This window comes from Sinohyriopsis cumingii, chromosome 6 (assembly GCF_028554795.1).
Source record: "Sinohyriopsis cumingii isolate HCF-2022 chromosome 6, ASM2855479v2, whole genome shotgun sequence".
NCBI classification, from domain to species: domain Eukaryota; kingdom Metazoa; phylum Mollusca; class Bivalvia; order Unionida; family Unionidae; genus Sinohyriopsis; species Sinohyriopsis cumingii.
The window spans coordinates 158,880,156-158,906,848 of NC_142966.1; the positions used below are offsets into that span (position 1 = coordinate 158,880,156).

The 26,693-nt window shown below is 34.6% G+C and overlaps 1 protein-coding gene across 9 annotated transcripts in view; it reads left to right on the forward strand.

Moving 5' to 3' along the window:
* The window catches only part of LOC149798376 (E3 ubiquitin-protein ligase HERC2-like), a 246,570-nt gene that overhangs the window by 50,024 nt on the left and 169,853 nt on the right, over positions 1-26,693 (forward strand). For all 9 annotated transcript variants that reach the window (XM_089963537.1, XM_089963538.1, XM_089963543.1 and 6 more), the window contains 7 exons: positions 9,844-10,044; positions 11,607-11,826; positions 14,782-15,042; positions 16,056-16,338; positions 18,869-19,027; positions 20,076-20,273; positions 26,059-26,210. In XM_089963537.1, coding sequence (XP_089819663.1) covers positions 9,844-10,044; positions 11,607-11,826; positions 14,782-15,042; positions 16,056-16,338; positions 18,869-19,027; positions 20,076-20,273; positions 26,059-26,210 — 1,474 coding nt within the window. The remainder of the gene's footprint in view (positions 1-9,843; positions 10,045-11,606; positions 11,827-14,781; positions 15,043-16,055; positions 16,339-18,868; positions 19,028-20,075; positions 20,274-26,058; positions 26,211-26,693) is intronic.

The following is a 26,693-nucleotide window of genomic DNA, read 5'->3' on the forward strand; positions in this document are numbered from 1 at the left end:
CTTCCATGCTTGGAGCATATCAGGATTTTCTTCTATGCTTGGAGAATATCAAGATTTTCTTCCATGCTTGAAGCATATCAGGATTTTCTTCCATGCTTGGAGCATATCAAGATTCTCTTCCATGCTTCGAGGATATCAGGATTTTCTTCCATGCTTGGAGAATATCAGGATTTTCTTCCATGCTTGGGGCATATAAAGATTTTCTTCCATACTTGGAGCATATCAGGATTTCTTCCATGCTTGAAGCATATCAGGATTTTCTTCCATGTTGGAGCATATAAAGATGTTCTTCCATGCTTGAAGCATATCAAGACTCTTCTTCACTAGGAGCATATCAAGATTCTCTTCCATGCTTTGAGGATATCAGGATTTTCTTCTATGCTTGGAGCATATCAGGATTTTCTTCCATGCTTGGAGCATATAAAGATTTTCTTCCATGCTTGAAGCATATCAGGATTTTCTTCCATGCTTGGAGCATATAAAGATTTTCTTCCATGCTTGGAGAATATCAAGATTTTCTTCCATGCTTGGAGCATATCAGGATTTTCTTCCATGCTTGGAGCATATAAAGATTTTCTTCCATGCTTGAAGCATATCAGGATTTTCTTCCATGCTTGGAGCATATAAAGATTTTCTTCCATGCATGAAGCATATCATACTCTCTTCTTCACTAGGAGCATATCAAGATTCTCTCCCATATCATGAGTATAAAAATTCTCTCCCATGCAAGGAGCAGAGCATATAAAAATTCTCTCCTACTCCATGAGCATATCAAGAACAATCCTAAGGGTATACAGCAGGTGTGTTCAACCCACAAGCCACAGCCCAGTGCTTCACATTGTGTGGTCTGCAACCTGTAGGCAGTCCTATTGAAAATATGCATTTTAATTAGCATATATAATTAGTGTCATGTCCTCGCTACAAAGTTAAACAGCTAATTAAAGTTTCATTGAGGCTATAATTTATGCTGATTATGTAATGTAGTCTTCAACCATGCAGGTAATTTCATATTGTAAAGGTCAACTGGCTTGATCATTTGGTTTAATGATGCATTTCACACTGGGGTTGTTGGCATTGGTTTTTACCTATTATGTATCACTGAAAATAGACAGGAACCAGGAAAAAGACAGTAAGCAGGCTCCTTGTCTGCCCAAAAGTATTTTGTTTGGTTTGAAATGTGAACAAGATGATAGTGTTAGCACACACACACACACAACCCAGTCAGGTTACACATTATAAACTAATGAAGGTTTGTGCATTTTTATATCCTTGATGCTTTTTTTGGTTTTAAAATCACAAGGGGAATACAAACTGCTAGGGTAACAGATGAATAATGGGACATAAAGGTAATAAGACATTAATTAACTTAGGAAGTAAATTACCAGAAAACAAAGTGGAATGTGCTGATTTGCCTATGATGAGTATTAGTTACCTATTTTAGGGCATAGTAACCTATTTTGAGGTTACTGTCTGATGCTATTAACAAAATTATGTAGCAGTTTTTCAGGTTCAGGATATAAAGTTTTTAATATTTTCACAAAGGCTGATGAGTAATTTTATCACTTAACCTGAAATGTTTAGTCTGGTATGACACCTGGTTTAAATTAAGAGTTATGGTTATTTCTAAAAGAAAAACAAGTTTTTCGCTTTATTTTTAAATAATAGTTGTCTATTGATAAATAATGGTTCTTGATTGTTATGTAAGAAATTTTCATTTATGAAAGACTTCAACATTTACTTATGTATAACATTGTTATAGCACCTATTTTAATGTAACTGTACTTTGCTTGGGTAGTTAGACCTGCAAGATGGTTATTTTTTAATATTCTGTATGAATCTTTAAAGTTATACTTGCTGGCTTCCTGCACTGTTGTTGACCCTAGCTTATAAATTAAACAAACTGACCTCAGAGAAAGCATTTCCTGAAGACTTTTCTAGATTACTGCTGAGCTAAACTTGGATTGTATTAACTGCAGACATTTATCTGTCCCTTGTATACTAACCAGTTTGCACAAAGCCTAAATTCTATAACCAAATTATAGCTATATATCCATGCTCCATACACACCTTTGTAAGATTTAATGTGTATTAGAACTTTCAAAAATGTTATATTTGTGCATTTTTATATCCTTGATGATAACTATTTTTTTCTTGTAAGCTAATTAATTCCAGATTATAATGTAATTACTTTAACTCAGTTCTATGCACATTACATCTACTTTAAGAGCTACAAACTGTAATATTTGGTTAATAATGGAAAATTGCTATCAGTGATTTATTGTAAGCCTACAAAGACCCAATTCAGACCAAAATAGGTTTCTTTGTTTCAATGGGCTGATGGTCTGGTAACATCTGCTGCAAGGCTAGAGTGGGCTATATATAACACCTCCCCCAAGATAACTCCCAAACTTAGACTGAACTCAGCTTACCTCTACAAACTGTGAAGGGGATGCCATCCCACTGGACATGGAGAAAACTGCATGGGGGGTAACAGGGTTGTTTAATGGCTGAATAGTTTAATTATATTACTTACATAATAATATTTATAACAGTGATTATTTGATGAATTTAAATGAGTTGACCTGACACATAACTGTGACCACTGGCTCTAACACAGGTAGGATTTGCATGCCTCGTAACTTTTATTTATTCCACTCCCGTTATTTGATTGGATACAAAAGACATAATTAACATGTTTGTACAAAGCAGTTCTGCTTCTAAATGAGCGCAAAAAAAACCAAATAATTCTGCAAGTAGGAAATAAAAATGTGGTTGGCACTAAATCAGGTTCTAAGGGAAATGCTTGTGGACATAACTGAGAGGCATACTGCATTAATGTTGATTACATTGAAAGTGAATTAAAAGAGAACTAAAACATGAATCTCACTTGACAACATTTATTTAATTGGTATTTGTTCAGTGTAGTGTTGCCATCAGTAGGCATTAGTGCCATTTTCATTAATCAAAATTTTGTTGAATAATGTTATTATGGTATACTTAGAATACTATTTGGAAAGAAAATTTAACTAAAATATATGACTTTTTACTAAATGTTAAGAATATCACGATGCCGATTCAGGTTTCCAGGTACTTGCCACTGTTTTTGATGATAAAATGCAAGTGATCTATCAAGATTCCCATACCAGTTTTGATTGTGATTTTCTTCATATTCGACCAATAGCTGCATTTTTTATTTGCCATATTTTCCAGCAAAAAAAAAAATTGATGCCAGATCCCATGTTATATAAGTGGATTCACACAAATTATAGAGAGAGTAGTGTATTTAACAGGAATCACCATTATTAAAAAAAACAGTAAATACAATGTATCCATGTATCATAGCCAATTACTCTCCAGCATGAAATAATTAAATCTGTGAAGAGAGTTTAGAAAATGATACACAAATGTATCATCTCATAACTAAAATGATCAGATTTGACATTCTAATAACATGCTTTAACACAGTTTTATAGATGTGCCAACACATGAGAAGATCTTGCTCACGTATGGTATTTATTACTGAATGTTCCACAGTTTAGTTTCTATTTGCAGTAGTGTGGGGCCATTACCATTGTTCCAAATGTTTATTTTAAAAATGAGTCAACACACATCATTTAAGATAGAGCATCAATGTTTAAAGACGATCGGATTCCTTTTATATTTAAACTTACACCTGCCAAATGAAAACAGTGCTAACTTGATGAACTGTGTTGTTATCACAAAATTACTGTATATATATCTGAAGTAGCAGATGATACCATTAAACAATGGAAGCTGTCTTGAGAGATGAATCAAAATAGGGGTTTCTAAATACAGGTGATCTGTTAATAAAGGTTTCTTGACCATATAAAGTACGCAGTATAGAACTAAATGTTTTGATTTTTTTTAGATAGATGGTCTTTTGAAGAAGTCTTCTTTAGCATAGGTATCAGCCATACATGGGTGCCATCTTTATATGAGGCAACCTTATCAGGAATGAAAAGTTTGTTTTTTATATTTGTTTTTTATATATGCAATCAACATCATTGGAAGAAATTTCTACAGAAAGCTTCCTTCTGACCCATATTATTTTGCCAGCTGATCATGGATCTGGCTCATTGGTATAAATCAAGAAAGCACTTTGGTCCACTTGGGTCTCTTGTTCCTTTTCAAGCAATAATAGCACCATTTGTAGTTATTTCCTGGTGTGATTTTTAATTGATAAACAAAAACAGAATAGGTTCTTTTGAGCTTTATTGTAAAACTGCAGATACAGTATTGGTGACAACATTTGAAAAGCCTTCCTTTGATATTTTTTTTTACATCTTGATACAACTGTTCTGATATTTCTAGGTGGAATGTAAGTGAAAGTGGACCATTTCAAAATGGTGAATGATTTTCAAAGAGGTTGGCCAACTTACATATGCAATTTATATTTAAAGAAGGTGAACACTGTTGAGATATGTGCCTCAGAAAATACGAATTGACTCTTGTCTTAACTGTACATTTGCTGCACATCAGTGGTAATGAAAATGATGTGATTGTACTAAGTATTCATGAACCTAACCATTTTGAGAGCTTTATTTATCATATTTAATCTCTACCATTTTTTCCTGAGTTTTTGCATTTCCAGATAGATATTTGTAGCACACTGTATAGTTTATCTAACTGAAAACTGTTGGGGTTCCTAAACCAAGCTAGTAAATTTACTGACAGTGCCTGAGTAAAACCTTCTCCATCTCATTTCACTTAATGATAGGATCATCTGTGAATAAATAGAGTTGCTTCATTTTCTTTATGTATATTTTTGTCATGTATAATATATAAAATATTATCAACCAGTTGTATATCATGTATTATATGTTCTTCCATTTCTAGACTGGTTCTAATATTTTTATATTACTAGTGCCATAAGTTCTGTAGGAGTGAATCTGAATATAGCATCATGGTCATCAATTAACCAGTTTTGTTCAGTGCAGCATATTCCCATTGTCCGAAATGAAGTAAATTTGCTCAGAGAAATACTGGATGTAGAAGAGATGTTGATGGAACTAAATTTACTTAAGAAAGTAAAGTTCAATGGGTTGCTAGGAGATTGTATAGGAGTTGGTAAATGATCAGAGTTTCTGGGTATCCTTTGTTAAGTAAAGAGTCAGAAATTGTGATTTAATGTGAAACTTGATTATCAAAGTGATTCATTTGCATGCTTTTATCATTGGGACTGAAAGGGTTGTCTAGTGTCTTGGCTTCATTGGCCAGTTTAGTCTCTTTATGAGAAAAACTCTTGTACTGGACTCCAGGTTTTATTTGAATAGTTGGATATCCATGATTTGAGCTACTTTTGGGATGATCAGAAAATAAGAATCTTTGAGGAAGGTTTTCACTTCAAATTATTAAATTTGTCAGCCTTAGGCTTTGGTTTGTATCATGAACTCATTCTGTAATTGGCCACTAATTAAGAGAATAAGAGAAATGGAGAATCTTATATTAGTGCAGATTTCTCATTAAATTATGCAAAAAGATGAATAATTCCTATGTTTTTTTTAATCCTGACATTCATGATTACAAAAAAGCATGACTGTTCCAGTGGCCTAGTGGTTAGAGCATCTGCCTCGGATGTGGGAGATCATAGGTTCGAACCCATGCCGAGTCATACCAAAGACTTATAAAAATGCTACTTACAGCTGCCTTCTTAGGTGCTGAGCATTGAGAGGTTAGTGTTAGGACTGTTTGGCCTGGTGTCACGATAATGTGACTGGGTGGGACATCATGCTACATGTCTGTGGCATGATGCCCCAGTGCTAGACATCACTCTAAACTTCCAAACTGCAGACATTGTAGTGATATGACTGATTTTTTTTAAAGCTACATTAAAAATCCAAGTCACACACACTCACACACAAAAAGTATAAATAAGATCATCATGTTTTTCACTCCTCAGATTAATCTTTGTCTTGCCTGCAGTTTTCATTATGCAGTTCATATTGCTCTGGTGTGATGAGATATGAAGTGTTCAGAAAAGCAAGACAAAAATATATAGACTTATCATCATTATAATACTAACGTATGTAAAAGTGTACCTCTTTGTCTATGAACTGTTTGTAGTGGTAGGTTATTCCACACACCCCATCCACCCTTTGCAAAGTAAGCAGACCATAAATTCTTTTTTTTTTTTTGTTGGATAAGACTCAGTTCATGTGGTTTGCAGAAAAATGACATTTTTGAGGTTACTTAAATTTATGAGTCATTAAGTAGGGTTCTTATGGCTTCTCAAGTGCATTGTTGTTTGTTGTTATCTGTAAAAATTTGTGGTTCATGGCAGCAACTATATCCATGAGAATTGGTGCTGTGCAAAGAACCTGACCTGACAGTGTGTGTAGGTGGTAGTTGAGATGTACTGTAGCAGCCATATTGACAGCTTGACCTATCAAGATATGTTTTTATATCTTTTTCAGTGACATCGTTTTTATTTGTAGTGACTACTGCTAACTTCTCAGATTATGTCCCCTCTTGATAGAGCATACAATCACATTATGAGTTAGAGAGATATTAAAATGATATTATAATTTAGACAACAATTTTCTCAATTTTTAATATTTATGCAGAAAAACTATACCTTGCGAGTTTTGAAAATATTAATACAGATTACCCATAATTCAATTTTACACATGTCAGCATGTTTATATTATTTGTGTATTGTTGATTTATTAGAGATATTTATAGGAAACTCACACATTTCTTTTTGGTGTAGTACATGTAACATATTTGTCCCAAGCTTATGACCAAATTCTTTTTCCTGTGGTAATTGAAAATTATAGCCATATAATGTCTGTGATCCAAAGAAAAGCTGTTTATGCATTTTAATATTTCTCTAATAAATCTTTATTTCTCAGATATGGGGCCTTTCATTAGGAAACATCAATGAATATAAAACAACATATGTTATTCAAGCTGGCAAAGTCTAGCCTTGTGCTGTCTTTGTAATGACAGTCTTATGTGCAGTCTTATCATTTAGTTGAAAAGAAACTGTATGTTTATTCCACATGACTTACTTCTTGGACCTGGTTTATCACAAAATAAATTCTGTAAACAGGTGAAAATGTGAAAAGTTAGTAAATAAGCAATGTAAGATTAAGTTTTATCAAGATAGGACTTCTTTGAGTAGTTTTGCAGTAGTTATCCTGACGAAGCATTGTCTTTCTGTAGATTATAAATTGAAAAATTCTTCATGAAATAACAAGCTCAAAGAATTATTTGGACAGATGTTAACAAGACCTTCTGTATATTTGTGGCTTCATCCCTCCCTCCCATGCACAGAATTAGCCATCCTCACCCAGTTTATCTTATTAATCTTGGAAACCACCTCTGTATGATTCTGGTAATATGGACACTCCTTATTGCAGACTGTTAGTACCAAATGAGGAAATGGGGTTATTGATTTAGTGTAGTGCTATTTGACAGTTAATGCCTTTTGTGGTGGCAAATGTATATAGCCTTACAGTGCTGGTGCACTCAATCTGAATTAATGATTGCAGTTTCAGATGAGTTTGGTTTATAATGATTCGTTCATTTTTTTATTGGTATGCATGCTGTGAATAGACTAATATTTTTAGGGTACCAATTTTCGTGAATTATTTTTAGCTGTTACTAACCATGAACTTAAATACCCAATGTAAAATATCTTTGCTAATAAATGACATTTCTGTCAGAGACATATTCACAAAATTTTTAAAGAGGAAAACAATTCTTTCTGAACCATGAAAATTGATGCATGTGGAAATAAATGGCTTCATATGTGATAATGTCTGTCTTTTCGGCCACAGAGTGGATGCTTGTTATATCCAAGATCCAGTACTATGTATAATCACTTATAAGACTAGTCCAACTGCAAGCCCAGATCTGCCATCACATAATGTTCTGACAGATATGGGTCTGTGCAGTTTGTTAGGAGTAATTAGTGAAACAAACGACATTGACCCTGATCTGCAGGTACATTATGCCCAGGATCTTTGTTTTTTTATCGTTTGACTTGACTTACAAGTGAGCATATACAATAGTTCTATGAGAAGATTGGTGTTGACAGTTTTCTGTGTTATGCAAGTTATATATTTTTTGTTTTCTTTTGTATTCAAGGGGACACTGAAAAGTGGCATCAGTTCCTTGTAGCAAGATGAATTGTGTCAAAAATTTTCTTTGAGATATATGTATAATACTAGTTTTATGTCACGTGTTTAGGCTTGAATAAACAGTAACACAAGAAAGAGCAAAAACAACAAGCTTTGAAAAAATTAAAATAATTTTTTTCCCTGGAAAATTTTTGTACAAATGAAAAAAATATGAACTTTCGGTTTTATAAAACCAAATTCAAAAATAAACCAAGAATAAAATTTTAGTAGTCCTAATAATAAAATGTTCTACTGATTTCATGTTCAAATCCCGACGAAGAATCCAAGATGGAAGACGATGATGTATGATGCAATCTGTAGTGTTCAAGTCCACAGTTCCTTGTAGAAACAAAAATTATCACTCCAGTTTCTGATAGCTGAATAAATTTTTATAAAAAAACTGTTCTTGTTCCACAGTATTACATGAACACACATATTTTCCAGAAAAATAACAGAATTAATCCTTTTGAATCCAAGTAATTTGAAATAACTCCAAACCAAGTAATTTGAAATAACTCCAAACAGCACAACATACAACTAACAATTTAATAGCCCAGCTTCTACTGAAATTAATTCTCCAAAACATGGGTTATATCATATTATTAACGTAAACAAGGGTTCAAATGATCATCATCTCGAAGGTTATAGAAGGCAAGTGCTTGTTACAGATCACATTTACCCAGTGTGACCCTGATGAAAACCAATCCTTTTACTCTAAGAAATAGAAAAATAAAAATTGTTTACATCTTAAAGACAAAGTCCCATCATGACTTTGAAAACAACCAATCATTTTAAAATAAAATAGAACTTGTTTATGATGGTTGCTACAAATTCTGAAATAAGGTTAGGATTTAGATCAACACCTGGTGTTTATAAACTAACAGCCAAGGTCAAACTATTTTCTGAATAAAGTATCATCTCTTGTGAATAAATTAACATTACAAAATCATGTAATGAAAAATAAACTTTTTAAGAGTGACAAACAATTAAATTGAAATAAATATATATTAAATCAGATACAAGTAATCAAATATACATAATGCTAGTAATATCTGCACTTTATAGTAGATAGAAACTTACTATTGAGGTATGAAGGTCCTGTTGCAAGACAGATTATAACAGGAATTTTCTGTGCTATAAAAGTCAGATGACACTGTTTCGCAGCTTGTTTAACATAGAAAACTGTGACATTGAATGTATTGCATCATGACTTTCCTGTCACAGCGGTAATATCCTGTCTCCCCTACAATGCCAATTGAACTAGTGCTTTACAACTTAAAATTTACTCTGTGATAAAAGTTCTAAAGCAGGAATCTCAAACAAGCGGCCTGCCAAGCTGTATCGTGTGGCCCACAAAATGATTGCCATCACAAGGTGTCATGAGAGATAACAAAGGTGGTGCCTCATGGGCCATCGAAAATGACCTTTTGCAGCCCTAAAGACTGTTTGAGTTGAGACTCCTGTTCTAAAGCATTCAGTTTTGAGTAGACAGGAAAGTACTACTGTTGCAAGATGACTTGTATCAACAGATATGAATATTGTATAATAATGGTTCCCTCTGTGTTCAAAGATCCACTGGAAAATATTATTTTGGTACAATTTTATTATGATATAAAAGTTGTATAACACTGGTTCTGTCAAAATGTGACTGAATTTTCTGTGTGACAATAATTCTAAAATATATTTTTCTCGATTCCAGGGACAACTGGAAAGTACTACTGTGGCATGAAGGTCCTTAGCTGCAGTTGCTGTAATGGCCACTGTGGACCGGACAATGGCTGTAACTGCCAACCTTGTCAGCAGCTTGATAAAGAGGAACAGGAACTTGAAGAGGAGGCAGCTGAGGTACCCCCACCCTCAGGACCTATCATAGACTCGTGGACATGGGGCACTCAGCCAGGTAATTCATGAATTCATTGTACGTGTCCCTCCTACACATAGGGGGAGTACATTTATTTGTATGCCCATCTGTCTATCTGCTTGCCCTTCAATGTCAATCAGTGTATCTCTGAAATTTATTACATATATTGCACTAGTGGTCCAGAATAGCTTTTGCAGTTAACAATTCCTCTGTTTCAATATTTTATGTTTTCATTAATTTTTTTTGTTCATCCAGCCATCCACTACAAACTCTTTCATTTCTGGAGCATAACTCTCAAACAGTTTAGATATCTCCATGACTGTTGGTATATATATTGGACAATTCATTCGCATGTGCCTTTTCCTATTCATTATTTTTTCTTTTTCAGTATTTTTTCATGTTGTCCGATTCTGTGTCCATCCATTTTCCTTGTTATTTTGGTATGAAAGGTTATTAAGTTTGTACAGATCTGCCATCAGGTATGGCTTCTGCTACAAACAGCAATTGCCCCAGGTCTGTGCCATAGACATTACATCAGACTCACATCACATGGTTTGTGTCATGGTATGCTAGCTCCTGATACCTTAAAAACAAAATAAGTGAAGCCTAGGTTACACAATTTAAAAAAATGATACTATAGAGGACCTGACCAAATAAAACTTCACCATCTAACTATGCTTGAAATGCTGATCAGTTAGGTGTTATTTATTTTCAAAGTAATAAGTTGTCAATTAATCAATCATTTTAAAAACATTTGAGTGTAATAAAATAATATTGATGGATGAAATTCTGTTGTAGAGTTTTCTGTAACTGTAAGAAAAACATGATTTTTATAAATAATTAGAGAGGTAACGGATTATTCATGGAGGATAATATTAATACTAAAGCGATAGCAGCAAATCTGGAATGAAAGAAGGACAGTAAATTTAATGATTAGGTGTATCAGTGTTTTCTTTTTTATCATTTGTTATGTTTTCTTTCAGTGTTTTTATATTAGATGTCACAAATATATGGTGGTCACATCAGTATTCATATAAGTTTTTTATCATGATCCATTTTAATTCAGATACCTAGTACACATGTGTGTTTGTGTGTTTTGACACATCAGCACATTTATGGCTTCAAAATGTGTGGAAGTTTAGCTATGTCCAGTAAGGCATTCATTACAAAGATGATGATAAAAAGGGTAATATTCTTAATATACAAAGTCAAATTTAAAAAGAACATATAAATTGCTTTCTTTTAAAACATCCAAGATTTTAGCTGGAACATTAATAGGATGCCTCCCAGGTCAAAAAGGTTGAGATATTAGTCACATTTTACAATGTACTGGTGGGCACATTGGGCCTATTGTGCATTCTGAAGCCCACAGAGCAAGCCAGAGTAGTTTAAAACACATTTCCTGCCTATAAGATATTTCAGCTTTCCAACCATGGAATTAATTTCTTATATGGTCTTAAGATATTTCCTTTTATACGCTAATAACTCAAAGACAAAATGATACTTATGATGTAAGTAATAAAGGTAAGAAGGATATGACTGTGAAATGTATCTTTAATTTAAAATCATGTAAATGCAATTTAGGAGGTATGTCTTTTCAGATGAAACACAGCTGCAGGAGTGTCTTCATTCCCTGTTACATGAACATCATTCGCTGTGTATGGAAGCAGCATGCACTTCCCTGTCGGTAACTCGCCTACAGCAGCGACTGGCTGTATTGGAACGGTATTTCATAGCACTGTCTCGTCAGGCCCCATCTGAGAAGATTGGACCCACAAAGAAGACTCAGGCCAATCAAACCAACCTAAGCAAACAGAAAAGGTAATGTCAGTTTGTAACAATTGCATGTAGAAATCTTTTTTAAGACTATTTTTTTAATGGTTTTTCAGCGGTCTGAAATAATCTCAGGTCCACACTTTTACGATTCACAGTGTCATATAAACTTCACTATCTAATGTCACATGGTGCAAAACACCAGAATTCATCCTCATAGTCTAATAAAGATCTGAAATCCTCCATTGCCATTAAGTCATCATAAATCATTGTTGTCTAGTCATTTTAAATATTTTTCTATTCCAATCTGTGTCTTTAGTGTCAGGCGTAGATGTTAATGTGGAGTCTGAGCTTTGGCTCAGTAAGTAACACTTTGATCATGCAGTCTGAATTGTATTAAAGCGTGCAATGAACATGTGTCAGTTGTGCGGCAAGATCTTAAGGAGTTCAGAAAACCACCCCTGATACTTGGCACTGAACAATTATCAAACTTGCAGATTCATCAAAGGGTTGTCACATGGGAAAACGAAAAGGCTGCTGCCTTTACAAGCTTTGGAATTAAGGTCAAACATGCATGGAAGTTGTGGGACTCTTCTTGGTACTGAATAATTATTAAAAATGTGCGGCTTGCTCAAAAGGATTGAATGTTGGTTTGTCCGCCCACATATACTGGTAGATTTCATAGGAAATATAACTTGGGAAACAAATTTGATGTAATGAACAGGAAAATACAAATGAAATCAAAATTTTATTGCATCAAACACAGTGTCCATACAGCAAAACACTAAATATGATACAGTGATAGGTTGTTTGAATTTGCATATAAATGGATGCAAAATACTAGCTCCTATACACCCATGGTAAACAACATATATGGACACTCCACTTTGCAGTGGGTAGTATTTAAATTACCAGTAATATTTTAAATTATTAAAATCTAATTAACTGTAGATGCAGGAATTATGTAATGAATGCCTTCATGAAACAGACAAACACAGTGCACATTGTACATGCATTTCTTAATGGGAATAGATGCATGAAACCAAAAATATATTTGAGTTAACAGTATTCGTATGCAGTGCAAAAATCTAGAGTATCCGCTATTACCCTAGATTTATCAAAATTTTGTATATCACACTTATAAAACATCTACTTCATATGAACTGAATTATGAGTCTCAAAATCTTGACTTATAAGTGAGTATATATGGTATATGAGATTCCCTGTTATTTTCACGTGATATTTGCAGCAAGAATATTCTCATTGTTGACTTAGAAAATTTCTTTGAGAACATACCTCTCCCTCGATGACCCATGCAGAGTGGGATTCAAAAACACAGACTGCAACATAAGCATGGGCAAAAGTGAAAATTTAAGAAGGGAATGCCATTCTAGTTAGACATCAACTTTGAGAAGATGAGTGATGGTATTGGTATTGATGGGGGAGGGGGTATTTTAAATGGTGTAATTCTTGTTTGTATTTGCATTGGGAAATACTGTCAGTTAAATGTTTTCAAAAGTTGTTTGCTTTTCAGTATAAACTACCTTTATTTTCAAGGTAACCGATCTTTGAAAGATTACTAAAAATGATACTCTGTGAGAGTGGTTCTTAACCTTTTTGGGCAGCAACCCAGATTAAGTTTGTGGTGTTAGCCTCATGACCCACTGATTGCTAAAAGAAGCCACTTGGGTAGGAAATTTCAAATTAATAGGGTTGATCTTGGTGACTCACCCAAAACAGCATGGCAACCCAATTTTGGGTCGTGACTCATGAGTTGAGAACCACTGTTATATGAGGTTTTGAGACACAACACATGTACCTCAGGAAACATTGTATTATGTCACTGGATTGTGCTTGTCAATGTGTATATATTCACATGCTATTGTTAATTCACAGCAACAAAAAAATCTTTTTTCTCTCAAAAACTAGTGACATCTAATTCTTGAAACAACAATCATCACCACTGAAACTCCATTTTTTTAGTATTAAAATATTGATTTTTTTGAATCTTCGATTACTAATTTTGATCATGATTTTCATCTCATCCAACAAATAGGGGCCAATTTTGGGGGTATTTTGTGAGGGAAAAGATGGGATCTGCTCCTGACCCTGCATTGTAAGCCGGTTCATGATTTATCTAGGCATGAGTTATCCAGGGAAAGGTGTAGTACTTGTCTGCTTTGGAAATAGTAATATTTTGTAAGAATAAATGAACATCTTTGAATAAGTGGTTCTTCTCTATATACAGGGTAGTAATATGATGAGGATTCAGTGTTAATCATTTATGTAAATTTAAATTAGTAGCATTTGCGGATTTGTTAGTCATCTTGATATTTTTTCATAAACCTTTGTTACAAAAGGCTAATGATGTTGATGTATAGTAGGCAGGTAACTATTCCTTTTTGGGTGTTTTAATGGTACTTTTTAAACAGTATTGGTATATTATGTCAGGGAAATGGGAGCTGAGTGCTTTCCCAAGGACATACTTTGGCAGCTGACTCATTCTGGCGAGGGTGATTATCGAACCTGCCACTCTTGGATTTTGAATCCAGTGCTCTATCAATTGAGCTACGGCTACTACTGGATGGATCAGAATGGGAATAAGTTTAAATTAGAACAGATTAAGCTTTGCAGATGATAGATGCATGTGGAAGGATGGATAAATGGGTTAGATGTTGATCTTAGAAAAGAGAATTTGACTTTCACTATATTTTTTAACTACATAGCAGAATCAACTGCAAATTATTGATAGTTATTAAATTCAGAAAATGTTTGTTTGCTGAATTATAATTATGATTTGTTTCATTGTTTGTTTTATATATATATTGGGCTGTTCAGAAACCATTTTTTAACTACTTGCTCTGATAAGCTTCATTTTTATGATTTTATTTTCATTGCAAAATTCACGACCAGAAACATGGTTTAGTTTCTGTGGGATTTTGACTTACTGATGTTTCAGATTGGAGAGGCTTCACTTATTTTAACATATGTGAATCATTTCAGCAATATAAAACCAGCAGAGAAAGCAACCATTAGTCTTGCAAGAGTTGGGTCGAGAGCAGCACTTAGTTTTGCATTTGCCTTCCTCCGACGTGCATGGAGGTCTGGTGAGGATGCAGACCTTTGTGCGGAGCTGCTTCAGGAGTCATTAGAAGCTCTTCAGTCCCTCCCTGAGGCCAGTCTGTTTGATGAGAGTGGAGTGTCCTCTGTGTGGCTTGAGGTTGTGGACAGGGCAACCAAATTTCTACATTCTGTTGTTGCTGGGTAAGTTTATCAATAGCCACAGTAACTAGTGTTGGAAAGGGAAATTCCATCTGAGTGTTAGAATTTGTAGGCAGCTTTTCTAACTTCCTTTGGTTGAGCACAGAATGGTGCTCATTGGTGTCAGATAAAATGTTGAAAGCATTGGTTATTTTTCAGAGTTGTTAGATCACTAAAAAAAAAATGTTAGAAAAATTTGGTTTATATTTTTTTAATAAACCTAAAGTATTGCTTATACACAAACAAAATTGTTTCTTTGTTAAGTGTAATGGTTGGAGAGAGTTTATGCTATATCCTGTCATCCAGCATGTGACATCTGTTAGCACAAGTTTATTATAGCTAACCCTCATGAATTAACAGGATGGGTGTGATAAGAACATTCATCCAATGGTCTAGTTGGTTCTAAATGAAACAGGTGCCCTTTTATTTAAGGTTATAGAAATGGATGCAAATTGAATTCCAGCACATTATCTAATGCTGAAGTCATGATGAAAAAGGAAGAATGAGTTGGGCTACATATGTGAAGAATCTTCAGTTTAGATTTGGTGAGATCTAGTTACATCAGTTTAGACTAGATTTGGTGAGATCTAGTTACATCAGTTTAGACTAGGATTTGGTGAGATCTAGTTACATCAGTTTAGACTAGGATTTGGTGAGATCTAGTTACATCAGTTTAGACTAGAATTTGGGTATAAGTGATGACATTATATTTATACTGTGAAGAACAAAATATCTAGTGCTTTCAGAATTGACATCCAGAAAGGAAAAGAAAGATCTATATAAAAGTATAACAACAGATTTGAAAACTATATGGCATCAGACATACCTTTTAAATTTAGAGTTGCTGTATAAAGATGTGTTAACCTGCAGGAAATGAAGAAATAATATGCAGTAGTCCTTATGTTTTATGTGCATCTTAAAAGATATTATGATTATTTTAAAGACAACAAGAATTGTAAAGATCTTATTAAGATATTGCACTAAAAGTTATTATGAATGAATATGTATTTTGTCAGGGATGTTGTGGGTGGTGCCTCCAAACCAATCAAGGTACCAGTCCAGGATCAGCAGACAGCACTTGCCCTAATTTTGGAGCTAGCAGTGCAGCGTGGATCACTTTCGTACATCCTCAGTTCAGTACTCCTGCTCCTCAACTTGTGGAACAATAGCCGCCATGACTATGATAACCGAGTCAGCAGCAATCTGATCAGTGCACCACTCGTCCCTCTACTGAAAAGATTTCAGACCATCCTGAGTGCCAAGTCCAGAGTACTAGACTATTCTGCTAGGTGGGATGAGGTAAGGATAAGACAGGAATTCAATTGACTTTTTGTAATCTTATTCACAGCAATGACAGAATATCTTTAATTGTAAAGGAAAATACTTACATTGCCTGAATCCATTGTGAGCTTTTAAGACTTGGATAAGATGCAATTGAAAATAACAACTTTAAAAAGTCCCCCAATGTCAGATGATCATTTAAAGGCTGACATTGTTTGCTGTGTAAAAAAAAATGTTAAAAAAATAACTAGCTACTTGCTTTTATAGCAGGACCAGAAGAAAAATGGAATTGCCTTTTGTCCTTAATCTGACCATTGTCCATCTGCTGGCACAAGTTTGACATTACTATTCCTCCAAAACTACATAGCAGATTGCCATGAAAGTTTGCACACACATTCATCCCATGATCTAGTTGGTCGTTAATTAAAATATTGAACATCCAATATGGGCACCATAGTGGCAATCTTAAAAGTCTTATTGTAACTACTCTTCATCAATAGATGTCAGATCGTGTTGGGTTTTCACTAAAAGTCTTATTGTAACTACCCTTCATCAATAGATGTCAGATGGTATTGGGTTTTCACTAAAAGTCTTATTGTAACTACTCTTCATCAATAGATGTCAGATCGTGTTGGGTTTTCATTAAAAGACTTATAATGCCTAGTTGGTCTTAAATGAAAAGGGAGCCATTTTGACTCAGTGGTTTATGTGCCAGATTCACGACAGAAAGGGGGTGTGTTTGAATAACACCATGAGACCAGACTTGGTCAGCTACCAATGTATGTCCTTGCACAAGGCATTTTACTCCGGTTGATTCAGTACCAAAATCTTATTGAGTTGCTGTGCCATAACCAAACAAAAACTAATCAGAATGGTGCTGATACCCAGTATGGCCACCATAACAAACATCTTGAAAAACTTGTTATCACTATGCCTCCTGTATGGAAATTCAAACAGATGTGGAGTTTTCACCAGCAGATTTATAATGGTACCTAGTTGTCATAAATTAATATGATGGCAATTGGTCTTAAAATATAGTCAACACAGTGGCCATCTTAAACTCTTATTGTTGGTCCACCTGAATAGATGGCCATATCAAAGTAGGGTTTTCACCAAAAGACTTCTTATGATATATAATTGGTCTTAATTGAAATTAGTATTAATCTGCTATGACGGTCAGCTTGAAAATCCTGTTTATGCTGCTCCTCCTGCATGGATGGTATATCAACATTGACTTTACACCAAAAGACTTCTTATGATATCTAGTTGGTCTTAAATGAAAATAGTGTCTGTTTTACATCTAACAGGACCGCCATGATGGCCAGCTTGAAAATCTTGTTTGTGCTACTTTTCCTGAACAGAGGGTCATATTGACATGGGGTTTTCACTAAACATATCCTAATGATGTTTAGTTGATCCTTAATGACAATGGTGCTGATCTGCTGTCCACCAGATCTTCCTGAATGGATGGTCTTATTAATGAGATTTTCAGGATCAGACGTTTATGAGGCTTACTTGGTCCTTAATGAAAATGGAGCCAAGCTTAATATTCATTATGGCTGCCACAGCTGCTGAGTTGAAAATCTTATCACTCAGGAATATCACCAAAAAAACTCAGTCTTATCTTGAAAATTCATGTCTGCCAGGTGTCGGTTCCTTTGAGGAACTCTTTCTGTTCCTTCTTCATCTGGATTAAATTCAGCTGATGGTGATTTACTGCTGAATTTAATCCAGATGAAGAATAAACAAAGAGTTCCTCAAAGGAATTGACACCTGGCAAACAAGAATTTTCATAAAATTCAAGGTAAGACTGAGTTTTGTTTCAATGTCTTGCACAAGCAATATCAAAGCACTGGCAAACAGTTGCCATCTCCATCCCTTCATCAAGTGTTCCAACAGTATTATGTCAGAACATTTGTTAACAGATTTTAAATGCCTGTCTGCACTTTGAGACCTTGATTTTTCGCACCATTTTATCATTGGCTCTCTGGCTCTGTCTGTCTCAGTGTCTCAATTTCTGTTGGTCTCTCACTCTCATATATATAGGGGCCCTGAGTGGCCGAGTGGTCTAAAGCGCTCACTGTTACGGATCACTGCCATCTCACCTCTGTCTGCGTGGGTTTGAGTCCAAGGCTCGGCTAGCATGGGTACGTGGGAAAGCCTGCCAGTAGCTTCTCGTGGGTCGGTGGTTCTTCCCTGGGTTTTCCAGTCTTCCTCCGCCAGTTATACTGGCCACCATGTATAGCCTATCTTGTGCTGAAGAATAGCGTTAAATCCTAGAACAACAACAACAACAACAACTCATATATATATATATATATATATATATATATATATATATATATATATATATATATATATATATATATATATATATATATAATTTAAATTCATGTACCTTAATAACTTGCTTTTAGTAAAACCTTGTAAACGGGTCATAAAAACTTATATTGCAGATTGTATATTTGTGTAGTTTAAATTTTTCATAAATAATTAGAGGAAATAGAACAATAATTATGCATTGTCACATTTGATTGAAACTTTGCAGAGTACCTATATAGTGAGCCCTACAGAAGTGTTCCTGCGATACTTGTCATACCCGGAGGACCCTGGTGCAACTATAGACCTCAGAATGACTGCTGTAGTCATCTTGTCACACCTAGACAGGCTGTGTGCTCCACACCTGGCCCCATCACACACACAAAAGGTGAGTTTAAACCTGATACTATATCACATATACAAAAGTGATTCCTTCAAGTGGACCTCGCATGGAATAATGTTTTCCCAGTCTCACAGCAATCAGAGCATTTTTGTCCTTTTCTTCATCATGCTAAATTGAGACCTTAGATGTGGGTTAGTGACCATTTTGAGTTGCATTCAAGTCTCTGGTATTATTACATCATAATAACGTCATTGATGTCACACCAGTTCAATGACATGTCTTTGCTAATAGAAATAAACAAAAAGCATTACTTAAACTGAAAGATTTCTTCAATTATTTCATTTAAAGAATGCAGAATAGCTTTGAAAATTAAAAGTACAGGCATTTCATTGATGGTTAAATGTTGTCAAGCATTATTTTGAACTACCATTTCACAAGACATCAAACCAGATGTTTTTCTACCAAAACCTTACCAATATGGGAAATATCATTGTGATTATCTCCAAGTTTTTTTTTCAAGGAGTAAAAATTATTCAAGCAAAATAAATCTATTGCATTCAGAAGATGATGAAAATAGAGGCTTCGTGAAGTTGTTTAGGATTTTAGCATACAGTTTGTTTTAATTATTGGAAGCATCAATTTGGAATTTGATTACATTCCTTGGTAAAGCAAAGGTTTGTTATGATACACAAGTTCATTTGAAATTGTTTAGATAAAAAGATTAGGAAATTGTTTAAGTGCTCACAGCTCTACTCACAGGTATTCCCTTTGCTCAGGCAGCCACACAGCCCTTAGGTGATTAAGTGGCCCACTTTCCTATTGATGATAATGCAAAATTAAGAAAAAAATTGGGCCAGTCGAAAATTTAAGAGGCCACCAAGAAAATATGGGGATCAAGTATCTCTCACTCCTGGAGTAATATAAATGATATATTTCATTTGGTCATGTAAACCCACCCGTGCAAAACTGAATTCATTATAAACATATGTTACCTTTTATTTGCAAATTAATACTGGACCATCCCAGGAATATCCCTGCATACACATTTCTTGTCGCATTCTAATTACATTTTTGTTTGTGTGTCCATTGTCAGAATACAAATGGCAGCCAAGAGGTTATAGCCTGGGGCTGGTTTGGTTGGAATGGAAGTGGGACTAACAGCGGACCCATGACCTTGGACTTCCTGAATGATGTAGATGGAGTTAAGCAGATTGTGTGTGCTGAACGCTGTATGCTTGTACTGGCCAGAAATGGGAAGGTCTACCTTGTTTCCTACTCTTCAGAATCACCTGTAAGTTCTATTACACATGAAAATGATGAAATTAGAAGGTTGTATTTGTTTTGTTATACACCACTGTTGTTTCCTTTGTGACACACTAATTTTTCATGTACTATATTGAATGTAAGAATAATTATTATTGACAAAGATTGTAATAGCTGCAGATAAGAAGCATTATAAATAGTGTTGTCATCATATGTGTAGTAACATGCTCACCCAGATTTCATTTCAAGCCTAAGCTTATTTATATTTAGAGGGTTACTTTCTGTTTCTAGACTTTGGCAATCCTTAAATTTAAACTTTGAATTGGTTGCAACATAATCATGTGTTATATAGAAAGTTGTCTGATAACAGACAAAATCCCCATAGAAATAATGGCTTGTTACCTTAGCTACTTATATGTGAAGAAACTGTATATCTTTCCAAGCATATGGACAGTAGAATCTCTGAATGAGAAAAGTAAAAAATTTACTCTGGTCATAAATAAATTAATATAACAGAATTTACATATTCTTTTAAATTAATATAACAGAATTTACATAATCTTTTAAATTAATATAACAGAATTTACATAGTCTTTTATTATGTTCCTTCTGTTTTATGACAATGACATGTCATAACCAATGCTCTGAACTAATTGTATTAAATAATAACATTGATCACAAAGAAGTTAATATTAAGATTTATGAATCTTCAGAGGGGTAACATAAAAATCCCAATAACAAACAAATCCTAATAAAAAGAACTATCATGTGAAATGGATGACCATTTCTGTTAAAATAAAAATACATAGTCATGCAAAATGTACTGAAATAGTCTACATTATATGAAGACCCCATATCCCTATGTACAAGTACTCTATGTTATTTCTTTGGCTTTGATTTTTTTTAAAGTACTGACATTTACTAAATATTTATATTACAGAAATGAATGTATATTTTCTTAAATGATTACTTTAATTTCTGTCTAGAAAATGATTACATTGCCTGTCACTTTTGGAAGCTGATTTGTAAAATAGGAATACAGTACATATTGCATTTGCATATGAACCTGATGCTGATTGAAAGAAAACTGATGTGTGCACAACACCCTTATTTTTTTCCTTCAGTTACACTGTACCATGTAACACTCTGCCAGAATAGTGCATATTGCTAACAGGTATTTAAGACACAATAAATATTAACTCTCATTAAAATATTGTGATTCAAGACAAGTATTTAATGCTAGTTATATTATTACACTTTTAATTAAAATCTATGACCAAACACTCAAATCATTGTGTCAGACATATAACAGTAAACATTGGCCTTCATATGAGTTAATGGTACAGGAAAACCAGAACATGCACAATGTTGATGTGTCTTATTTGCAGGAGATGGTAAGTGCATTATTTTATTGTTAAGCAGAACTTACTCTATGTAAAAACCTGTTCTGTAAACTCTTAATTAATGTTCAGTTATACTTGCACATTCTGCATAGCTGCCAACCCTCACGAATTTAGATTTCACGACTTTTTCAGTGATTCATGGATTCACACCACAAGCCAAAAATTCACGATTTCTCCAATTCTCAATTATTTTAAATCATTAATAAAATAATCGATTTCCCATTAAGCGCTAGTCATGATATTCGCAGTTGCCGAAACGGTCCAGTCGCAATATTAGTAGAGCTACAGCCGATTAGTACAGTTGGCCCGGTAGCAAGCATTTTAGCCTATTTTAATCTATATGTATAAGAGTAGTTTTACAAATGCTTTTGAGAGAAACAGGGACCTAACTGGAAATTTGCTTCATGCATGCGTCACCAACACTGATTTGAATTACCATTCAGCATTGCATGTAAGATCTTGAAAATGTCTTCACCACCAAGGAAAAAGAAATGTATTGCTCAAAAAGTGAAGTTTAATTTGGAATATATCAAAAATTGGCTGTGCATTCTGCCATTAAACATTGATATACATCATGCTTTTTGCACACAGTGTGCCACAAATTGTAATAATGGGCATGGTGGCAGAGATGATGTGAGGAAGCACATCGGTTGCAAAAAACAAGTTGAAGTTGGGAAAATTAAGAATTTGCAGATTTCAGCTCTGGAATATTTTAAGCCATCAGCAGAAGACCTGCAGGCTACCAACACTGAAGCATTATTGGTGAGTTTTCTTGTTGAACACAATCTACCTTTATCATCTGGAGACCATGCTAAACATTTGTTCCGACAAATGTTCCTGGACTTGAAAATCGCTTCCAGATTTTCCTGTGGAAGAACCAAAAGTGCTGCAGCTCCCGTGCATTCCTCACAGCAGCAGTGACAACGAAAGAGTATTTTCTTTAGTGAGGAAAAATAAGACAGACTTTAGGGCCTTCTAAGCTGCAGAAAATTTGTCAGCAATTTTAGTCACCAAAGTCAACCAGCAGGCAAGAAGTCTGAACTGTTAAGAAGACAAATTTATGATCAAGCAGTTGAGGAAGTTCAAGTCTGCCACAGTATCATGTCTTGATAAATAACCACAAGAACAAGTGAAGTTTATGAATACCATAACAAATAGAAATGCAGATATATTTCTGCATATATGTTGTGTTTTATATTGTGATCTTGATATAGTGTAGTATTGACGGTCAGAGTGGCTGGAGTTATTGTAATGGTATTTGTCACTAATTCATGTCCAAATTCACAACTTTTTTGTCCCTATTTTCAATAATTGTGAGCCTGGAAGGTTGGCAGCTATGATTCTGCATATTGAAAACTGGAGCTGTCTCCAGTACTTAAATAGCCTTCAAAACAAAATGGCAGATATCTTAATTTACATGAAATGTAGCACATAATATCAATCATACAGAACATTCTTTGGCAAAACATCGTACTTAACATAATCTCAAAATACCCATCTGTACATGAAACTATTATTTCTTTAATTTATTGAATTCAAACAATGTAAACAAATGTGAAAAACGGAAGGTGCCCCTAATACATAAATTGCATCCAAAACAAAGATGGCAAACATTGTAAAATATATGGATATAGCACATAATATCAATCATACTTATATTCTTGAGCAAAACATCTTACTTAACAAAGTACTCATCTGTTCATGAAACAATATATTTGCAATTTAGTTTTCAAACAATGTTTGTAAAACTAAATGCTTACCATGCTTTACAATGCAAAAAGAGAATGGTACATATAAATAAATCACAATAAGTCTCTCCCAAAAACTAAATAGTTTGAATTCATGTAAAATTTGTAACAATATGTACATACTAGAAGAGTTAGCTCCCGTCATCTCTCTTGGCAGCTCTTCACATTGGAGGTGCATTTGAGTTTCTTGATAGGATCACACTGAATAAAGCACATATTGCTTTGATTTTATATGCCTGCCATAAGCTGGAGTGTATTATGTTATGTCTGTTAGCCCATTCCTCAGTTCATCATAATGATACCCTCCTATCATAAACCATTATTAATGTAGAAGTAAAAACGGTTTCACTTTACAAACCAAACCTTTGTGGATGTCTTGCAATTGGGCTAGGAAGAAGCCTATTGTTTTGTTGGTCTAAAGGTCCAAGGGCAAGCTCATTGAAAGTTGAAAAATAGTTTATGCACAGTAATTTTAAATATGTCACAGACCTGGACTATAAAATAGTTTATGCACAGTAATTTTAAATAGATGTCACAGACCTGGACTAAACTTAGTGGATGGTTTGCACAATGATTATGGTATAAGTTGACTGATTGGGGGTGGGGGTCAGAAGGTCAGCTGTAATGATCACCGACTAAAAAAAAAACAGAAAATGGCTTCTACACAAATATATATAAGTGTTTAGAAGAATATTGATATTATTGAAAGTTCATCCATTAAGTAGAGCAATCATACTCCTGCATGATACATGTATAGGTAGGATGTTCAGCATTTCCTCCCCCTCTTACCTATTCTCCTGATGTAATGTAATCATGTAACTAATTTAACACCGAAAGCAATTTTTAGTATATTCGTTTGTTTGATAACACTTACCTGATCACATTACAAATTATCCCTCCCACCCATATCTGCAATGCAAGCATCCTTTAAGGTGTTGGTCAGTAAAACTGGGTATAATGATAGCCACCTTGGTGGTAGACAGGGGAGTTAACATGTAATAGTTGCTTCCCTTTGTCTACATACTACAGAAAGACATTTGCCTTTCTGGGAAGTCTTGTCATGGAGATAGCAAAGAAAGTTGTTCTAATTATTATGTGATGAGGTAAATATTATCAGAGAAGCATAATTTAATAAATAATCTGCTATGTAGAAACTCTAGAATTCATCCTGCTTGAATTTATTTCTCTTGTGATATGAATTTCACTCCCAATAAGTTGAAGACATTATTCGAATGTCGATCAGGAAAGCTGTCCCATCTTGAGAAAGCATGATGTTAGCAGTTCTCAAGAAACTTGAAGCATTAACTGTGATCGGCTAATGTAGCATACTGACAAGATATCATAACACTTTCCCAATCAACATCGGCTTTTATCTTATACTTCAATAAAGTAAACATTGATTTATTTTAATTTATTATTGGAACTATTTGTTGTGTAAGAAGGCCATTAATAGTTGAGGAGGTGCTGCATAACAGATTCAGATTTGCTGCTTACATTGGATTGTACTTGCAGTCATTGTCAGTAATTTGAATCATACCTTGTTTTGGAGAATTTTGTTGATATTTGTGGATGACTGTGATTCTGGGGTTCATCAGTTTTGTACAGCAAAGCATTTCTATGATTTCACCGGTCTGAATGCAGATAATGTGAAATGCGAAGATGATCTGCGATTTCCATCTGACAGCTGGCGTGTAGTTCTGTACACTTTTAAATTTTACCATGAAAGATGGTTGGATGTTTTGTTGTTGTACAAATTTTTAAACTATTTATTTCAGTCCTATATCCAATGTTAGTTTTTTGAGAATCGGATTCATCAATGGGTTTGATAGTACTTCATAAATAAGTTCCATTTTTTTCCATCTGTGGTGATATGTAATCATAAAACTCTAGTGATAGTGATAGAAATTTCAAAATCAGGCTGTTAGAAAATTATTTTTTGGGGTAATGTATCATTTATAGGCAGGACTGCTTCGGTGACCTAAGTGGTTAGAGCGTCTGTCTCAGATGCAGGAGGTCGTGTTTTTGAACACAGGCTGAATCATACTGCTTCGGTGACCTAAGTGGTTAGAGCATCTGTCTCAGATGCAGGAGATCGTGTTTTTGAACACAGGCTGAATCATACCAAAGACTTTAAAAAATGGTACAAGCAGCTGCTTCTCATGGTACTCAGCGTTAAGGGGTTAGTGTTCAGACTGGTAGAAATGGTGTCAGGATCATGTGACTGGTGGGACACGATACACCATGTCTGCAACATGATGCCCCATTACTAGACATCACTACAAACTGCCACATTGCAGACATCATAGCGATATGACTCAAATTGTTAAAGCAACACAAATGCACACTCATTCATAGGTTGTTGTTGTTGTAGGGTTTAACGCCATTTTTCAGCATAAGATAGGCTATACATGGCGGCCAATATAAATGGTGGAGGAAGAACCCGGGAAACCCCCAGAAATAACCACCGACCCATGAGAAGCTACTGGCAAGCTTTCTCACATAACCATATTAGCCGAATCCGAGACTCAAACTCACGCAGACAGAGATGAGATGGCAGTGATCCGTAACGGTGAGCACTTTAGACCACTCGGCCACTCGGGGCCCCTTCATTCATAGGTACGTAATAAAATATTTATGTGATGATATTATTCCCTTCTTGCAGTCGTTGCAGCTTGTGACGGGGTTTGGGGACAGAGAGGTATTAAAGCTGGCAGCCTGTCCTGATGGCAAACATTACCAGGCCCTTACAAATGATGGGGAAGTCTATTCCTGGGGAAATGGCGATGGAGGCAGACTTGGACATGGAGATAATATGTAAATTGGAAATTTCTTTTCTTTTCCTCCTCTTTTTCAGTAGAATTCCCCAGATTAATGAAAACCCCAGTCAGAATTGTTAGGAAAATTGTCTCGATCTTGGATTTTCTTGAAACATTATTGTGTTTTCTCAGAAGTGTCAAATCCTAATGAAGTCATTTATGATATTTAATTGTATTCTCACATTATATTATCCTCATTTTAGACCCCCAACAAACATTTGTGAGGTATACTGGAGTCAGCTTTTCCATTCATCTGTCTGTTACACATTTATTTGCTTAATATCTCCAAAATGCTTTGAAAAAATATATATTCTTTGCATCATGACTAAATATTGTGAGTGTAAAATATGGTCAGTCTCATCATCAGTTACAGAGTTATCACCATTTTTGTTACAAATTTTATCCCATCCACCCACCCTTCACACTTTTCTCCAGTTAATATCTCCATAATTGTTGGAGTTATTTTCATGAAACTTTGTAG